Raw genomic sequence first — 7,687 nt, forward strand, 5'->3', positions numbered from 1 at the left:
TGGAATCTAACCTGAGTTTTGTAACCAAGAGGAAACTGAGAAATGAAATCATGAGCATTTGAGGACTTTGCGGCTTCCACTACTTCATCCATGGATGCATCCTCTTTACCAAATAATATATTTTCCTCTATTGATGTGGCGAAGAGTGTTGGCTCTTGGCTAACAAGACCCATTTGTGATCTCAACCATTTTACTTGCAATTTGTCAATGGACACACCATCAAAGAGAATCTCTGCTGCGGCCGGATCATAAAATCTTTGTAAAAGTGATATCACAGTTGATTTTCCTGATCCACTTCCACCCACCAGGGCAACAGTTTTCCCGGATGGAATCATTAAACATAAATCATTAAAGATTGGGGTCTCGGGTCTAGATGGGTACATGAACTTCACATTCTTAAACTGGACTTCTCCTTTAATTTTCTCAAGAATTTGACCTTCTAGGTTCTCTGAATCAATGTCAGGAACTCTGTTTATCACTTTGACAATCCTTTCCACCGCTACAACTGCCTCTGAGAATTCTTTGAGATTCGACAAGCCTCGACCAAGTGATCTACCCAAAATAAGATACCAAAGATCAAAACTACAATAAGATAAATCAAAAAGCCTTAGACATGAATACTTACGTGCCACCAGAGGTGATGCAAATGATGACTGCGAAGATAGTACCGCCTTTAGCGCCATGGTACATAACCATCTGACTTCCATACCAAGTCATGAACCCCCAAATTGCATAATTTATACCACTGCTCCCAATGGCGATTCCTTTAGCTAGTCCTTGTCTCAACCCTAGGTTCACTGAGCCTTGAAGTGCAGCTGAGAATTTTGCTACCATCTTTCTCTCACTACCAAATGCATAGACGGTTCGCACCAACGAGATAGCTTGCTCGGCAATAGAACCGGCGTCAGTGTACTCTTCGCGTATTTTTCTCGAGATGCTGATAAGGGCTCGTCCGCACATCAGTCCAGGGATCAAGAGGATGATAAAGAACGGGAAGCCTACGATTGTGAGTCTCCACAACATGAGGAAACTCACGATGTAGCTTGCCACAAACGCTGATGCATTCATCAAAAAGTTTGGTAACTGTTGGTAATAAATAAACAAATTTCAGTTGTGAGACCTTTGCACTAAAAGAAGCAATAATAATTAGTAATTTAGGATATAAAGATATATAGGTTAGNTCAATGTCAGGAACTCTGTTTATCACTTTGACAATCCTTTCCACCGCTATAACTGCCTCTGAGAATTCTTTGAGATTCGACATGCCTCGACCAAGTGATCTACCCAAAATAAGATACCAAAGATCAAAACTACTATAAGATAATCAAAAAGCCTTAGACATGAATACTTACGTGCCACCATAGCTGATGCAAATGATGACTGCGAAGATAGTACCGCCTTTAGCGCCATGGTACATAACCATCTGACTTCCATACCAAGTCATGAACCCCCAAATTGCATAATTTATACCACTGCTCCCAATGGCGATTCCTTTAGCTAGTCCTTGTCTCAACCCTAGGTTCACTGAGCCTTGAAGTGCAGCTGAGAATTTTGCTACCATCTTTCTCTCACTACCAAATGCATAGACGGTTCGCACCAACGAGATAGCTTGCTCGGCAATAGAACCGGCGTCAGTGTACTCTTCGCGTATTTTTCTCGAGATGCTGATAAGGGCTCGTCCGCACATCAGTCCAGGGATCAAGAGGATGATAAAGAACGGGAAGCCTACGATTGTGAGTCTCCACAACATGAGGAAACTCACGATGTAGCTTGCCACAAACGCTGATGCATTCATCAAAAAGTTTGGTAACTGTTGGTAATAAATAAACAAATTTCAGTTGTGAGACCTTTGCACTAAAAGAAGCAATAATAATTAGTAATTTAGGATATAAAGATATATAGGTTAGAACCTTTTCACTAAGGACGTCTTGGATGAGAAGAGTGTCACTGGATACACTGGTGATAACGTCAGAAGTGCTTGTTACATTAAGATCAAAGTAACTCACATCTTGTCTTAACACTGCTCTTAGGTACTTCCCTCTCATTCTTGATGCTTGTCTCTCCCCTGTCCTTGTCCAGCAATATCCTTCTGTTTTGTTTGTATTTGGAAAACCATCCACAAATAAAAATTAATTACTTCGAAATGAACTAATTTTTTTTTTTTTTGTTTACAGAAAGAATAAAACACTATCTAAATGACTTACCAACGAAACATATCACCCAAGATGCGCAAGCGACATAAAGCAAAGCTACAGCTTTCTGTTAAACCCAACGTGCACCCAAAAAAAAAGTCGGTGATACATTATGATAAAGAAAAAAAAATAAAAAAAAAACAAAAGTAATAATAATAATAATAATAATAATAAGAATAAGAATAATAATAATAATAATAATAATAATAATAATAATAATAATAATAATAATAATAATATATTTACATATATAGTTTTTGCTCAAGTGATTTCTCAAAACCAATTAGCAATTAATGCAAAAAAATAATCCATATATTTTATATGTTAGAATTGCGTATACACAATTCTCATAATTCCTAACATAAATATATGTTTATATGTAAACACATATCGTCATTTGTTCTTGCTAAGACCAAAAACAAACAAAAGAGAGTAAAGAGGAGAGAAAAACCTTTATGATGCCATGCATGAAGGTTTCATTTCCGGAGGAACCACCAATGTCATTCAGTAGCAGGCCGATGATGAAAAATATTGTTGGAGTGATGAGGCCATCACCGATGGCTCCAAATAAACCTAGTCCCATCAGTATTAAATCCACACCATCCGCGTGCATGAATATCGATCTTATGTTTCGAAAACACTTCATCTTCTTCCTCTCCTTTTGTTTCTTTTTCTCTGTTTCGGAAACGAAAATCCAAAACAACACCTTGACTTCAGGGAAACGACAGAACACAAAGTCCCATTTTCTTAAGCAACAAGTGGCACTATTAATGAGGAGCCATAACTTTGTGTTAAAATATATTAGTTTTTTGTCGATTATCTCGTTTGATGTAATTTGTTAATTCACGTCGTCATCCTCGGTCGTTTTATATAACAACTCTGAGAGAGGAAGAGAGAGATCGTTGGCCTTTTAATATTGATGACATGTATTTGTTATACCATTTAAAAAGTTTCAATCATTTTGTATATAATATACCCTATTTTGGTTATTTTTAGATATTTTCTTCACGATAACTTTATTTTACATTTTCATGTCCAATTTTGTGCTAGAAAACGTTTTGTATCAAATTTTGTCATCGCAGAGGAAACTACCGTGACTAGCTAAGAAAAAATAAACATTTGTTGCTAATCTAGGCACGGATCTGGCCCCTATTAGTACTATATCAAGATTTTTGTAAATCTTCAGTGAATATATAATATAACATTCATTGATAATCTAGGCATGGCTTAATTAGAATATATTAAGAACTTATTTTGTGAATTTTCAGTGAATGGTCATATAAGTTCTCTATACCATGAACATGGTCATTCTCTTTGTTAAGTTCTTCTCCCACCCAGCCAAATTAAGTCTACATACGTACCAAACCGTAGCAAGCTATTGTGACTCTTTTTTCTTTTCTCTTTTTATCTCGGTTTCCATGAACGTTGACCCTTGAAAACTGAAGTTATGATTTCATTTATTTTTCAGCATTAGGAACTATAACGTTCAAGTTTATACGGTCTTATTCTCCAAAAATCATAATCAACTTTGAAAAGAGATACGAAAATACAATATAACAACTTTCAAAAAAACACAAACCAAAGTAAAAACTAAAAATTGTAGATTATATTGTATTTTCGAAGGCGACTTGAATCTTATTTTTGGTCGACGATTCTATAGTATCTTATTCATGTTACACATCTGTAGAGTAGCCAACCGAAGGCCAATGTGACAATTTAAATATATATATATATATATCAGCTCATCAATATTCAATGTATCATTGACTTTAGCTGTTTTTGTAAATCAGTGACCATTAGAATTATACATCATGTAATTATAGTACTTATATAATTAGATATTTTATGGCATTTAATAAAATTATATTATCTCTAAATAGAAAATGTTTGATCTTTTGATCCAAAATCTTCATTAGTCTGAAATTACTTAACTTCTGATAATACGAATTTGTAACTTCTGGTAATTTCGAGTTTTAAATATTTTTTCCAACTAATTACTTTTTCTTTTTCTTTATTAGAGCACACATAAAACCCAAAACTCATATATTTTTTTTAATTATTGTAGATTAAAATAAGTTAAACATAGATAATAAAAATAAAGACTCGAAATATTCTAGACACGCACGCACATGCATGGAGTTGAGTTGGTCTTTGTTACGACTTACGACTTACGACCTTAAAACCTGCGGCTACAATTAAGTGATGTGAGAGATGTACTTGGGCTTCCATAACTTTTAATATTTCACACTTGGTTTTTGCTCTAACAGCAACTCCAACCAACATCACGTTCATCCTCTATAATCATATTATGCATTATGATACAAGTGTTCATTATATCATGTAACACTTTCTTACTCCAAAAACGTGCAGATCGAGCCACAATTGCAAATATTGACTGCAATACTCCAAATGCACGTTACACGTCTTTTCTACATGCTTCTTGCTTCTTTGCAAACAATTTCTTTTTGGGATCCATTCGGTCGAAGAAGATATACAATTATGTCATGTGTATCTTGATATTTCCCAAGATCCAATCACGGGGATTAATCAAAAAGGAGTTAAATTTTGGGAAGGAGTTTGTGTTGAATATGAAAAAAACAGAAATTTTTCGTAGTCAACCAAGACCAAAAAGATCTATACAAACTCGAATGACAATGATTCTTTCTGCTGTCTTCAAGTTTAGAGGATGCGTCAACCAGATTGAAAACAAGAATCCTAGCGGTGCTTCCGAGCAAGACATTGTAAGTATATATACTTGAGTTATTTGTATTTGATCTACCATTTTTAGTTTATTTTACTTGCTAAGTTATTTACATTATTCTCTTGACAATATCATCAGTTAAACCAAGCGAAGATTTTGTTAACACAATATGAAACTTACAAGGGAGGATTCAAATTCGATCATGTGTGGCCTGTCCTTAAAAGTATTGAGAAATTTTCAAATAGCCACACTAATAGAGGTGATGCATTCCAAGGAGAAGGTCCTAATGTTATGTCATCTTCATCACACCAAGATGAGTCATCGCCATCTCCTAGTATGAATTCATTCGATCTAAATACAAATAGTGAAGATGCTAGTTTTAACTCATCTCAGAGGCCAATTGGTGTGAAAAAAGCAAAGAGAAAACAATAATCCGAGGAACAGTTTAAACAACTCATGGAGCAAAATGATAAGCTTATCAAAGCTATTACTAAAGGTACTTCTGAAAGAAATGAAATTCAAAGACAGAAGGCCGAGGTAGAACGAATGAAACAAGAGAATAAAATACTATTCACAGATTTGAGTACTGTAACTGATCCAGCATGTCGTACATACATTGAAAACGAAAGAGCAATAATTTTGAGAAGAAGAGCAGCAACAAACCAAAATGAAGAACACAGAGAAGGTTCTCAAAGCCAGTATTTTGGATCCCAATATCGAGCATCCCAAAATCAATAAAATTTAGTTCAAGGAGAACATGTTCAAGGACAACAATCTCAAGGTGAAGACCAACCAAATTTTACTAAGTACTATGACTATCTTAGTGGAAATAATTTTTCTGGAAATTAGATTGTTATTCAAAATTATATTATGTATCTTATTGCATTTCGTTTTTATGTTTGTTTAGTTTTAATTTTGTAATATTATGTTTTCACTATTTTATTGAAGTTTAGTATGAACTTTTAATCTTATTAAATTTGATATTTAGTTTGAAATTTTATCGTAATTATTATTTTATACTATATTAATTATAGTAACCAGTTTATATTACTAAATGTAATAAGATAGTTTTAACAATATTAATGATATATCTAGTTTTTAGTTGATTAACAATAATTTTAATTTATTTTTAAATCAAAAACATGAATAAAATAATATATATATTTTTAGTGTTTTGTGAATAGTGTTTTGTCGTCCCCGTTGGAGTTGCCCTAATAGTTGTGTCTCAAATTGTAGGTTGATAAATGGTTTTTTCCGCCAATTAGTCAATCATTATAAAAGATGTTTGATGTAAATGATTTCTCATAATGACATTATATTTAAAATAAAATGATTACGATAAAAATTTTACACAAACAACGATTCTATGACATGGTTTTTTTTTTGTTAAAGTGTATTCAATTTATAAAAACATATATCAAAAGGTTTATTTCCAAAGTAGGCCCATACAAATTTCTAAGGCTCCAACTCATATACATCAAACCGAACTAAACCGTTGGAAAATAAAATCGATTGGGTTCACAAACCAAACTAAACCAATCATTAAACCCTAATCTGCAAACGTATAACACATTGCAGCCACTGTCCAAATATATGAGGATGCTCACCGGAACAGGACCTCTGGTGAACTAGGATGACGTTAGCCGAACGGAGATGGTGATCCAAGATCAGTTGCCATCCCGCCACCGTAAGGAGGAAGAGAACCGATCTTTTCTTTGTCGAGGAGGTTTCTTGCTCGGTCGTGAGAGAGAGAGAGGCAGTAGGGAGTAGATAAAAAGACCTTCGCCGGATCGGAGACTACCTCCCCTATCGAAACTGATCCCGTGAAACCTCCAGATCTCTAGTCTCCAGATCTAACTACCTTCTTCTCTCGTTCCTCGCGGTGAATCTTCCTCTTCCACTCCGCGTAGCTACACCTCCGGTAGAGCTCTTACCATCAGTGTCTTGCAGATTCTTCTCCTCTCGAATGCCCCCTTGATTTTGTCCAATAGCTTTGCCCGAAAAATACAATGAGTCACCAATGAAGAACCATGAGCCGAAAGATCCTCATCGTCACCAGAATTGACAGAGGACCTACCGTCGGTGCACGAGATTGTGATCAAAAAAGGAAGATTTTGAAAGAGAAATCGCCGACAGATAAATCCACACGCACGATTCTCTCTAAATAAATTAGCCTAATTTATTGTTTAACATGGTTCTTCTTATATCACTTGAATTCACGATAGTTAGTTTTGCATATACGACATTTGCGTGGTGGACATGTTCTCCTCACAACACATGACATTACAAAGAATGATTTCAAATGTGTAACATTATGAAACTTCGGATAAACATTGCACCATTAACTTTATAATCAGCGCTTCTTGGAAATGGAAGCACTAAGTTAAAAATTGCATCCATTAACCTATAAAAAAAGCTTTAAAACTTTTTCGCCAATAATAAGTCAAAAAAGTTCACAATAATAATGGTTTAAACTGTGGATACAAAATTTATCACCACAAATGGGGAATCCATTTATTATTTATAGAACGTTTGCTAAACTCTACAAAAGAGATCAGCTGATTTGGAAGATTTAAGCTGTGAGTGGTAGCCACTTTAAGAGAAAAAAAAATAGAAAACTAGATTCTTCAGTTAAAAATGAAAAATTGATTATTTATGTATTTTTTTCTATGAGATTAATAATGAAGAGAAAAAAAGAACAAAAAAAAGTATTCCTCCACTCTAAAGGAGAAAAACAAGATAAAAACTAATTATTTCTATTTTTTTCATCCATCCATTTTCATTTCGTTCATTT

At 34.3% G+C, this 7,687-nt stretch overlaps 1 protein-coding gene and 1 pseudogene across 2 annotated transcripts in view; one reads left to right on the forward strand and one right to left on the reverse strand.

The window, feature by feature from the left end:
- The window catches only part of LOC104790480 (ABC transporter B family member 22-like), a 6,746-nt gene extending 3,719 nt beyond the window's left edge, over positions 1-3,027 (reverse strand). The window contains exons 1-5 of one of the 2 annotated variants that reach the window (XM_019246665.1): positions 2,644-3,027; positions 2,205-2,259; positions 1,911-2,089; positions 1,353-1,810; positions 12-552 (exon numbers count right to left, since the gene is read on the reverse strand). In XM_019246665.1, coding sequence (XP_019102210.1) covers positions 12-552; positions 1,353-1,810; positions 1,911-2,089; positions 2,205-2,259; positions 2,644-2,838 — 1,428 coding nt within the window. In that variant the 5' untranslated portion in view covers positions 2,839-3,027. Of the gene's footprint in view, positions 1-11; positions 553-625; positions 1,084-1,352; positions 1,811-1,910; positions 2,090-2,204; positions 2,260-2,643 lie in introns of both variants that reach the window. The other variant, XM_010516241.2, reaches the window with a different exon arrangement.
- LOC104698728 lies at positions 4,823-5,742 on the forward strand (annotated as a pseudogene).

The sequence above is a fragment of the Camelina sativa genome, chromosome 6, assembly GCF_000633955.1.
Source record: "Camelina sativa cultivar DH55 chromosome 6, Cs, whole genome shotgun sequence".
NCBI classification, from domain to species: Eukaryota; Viridiplantae; Streptophyta; class Magnoliopsida; order Brassicales; family Brassicaceae; genus Camelina; species Camelina sativa.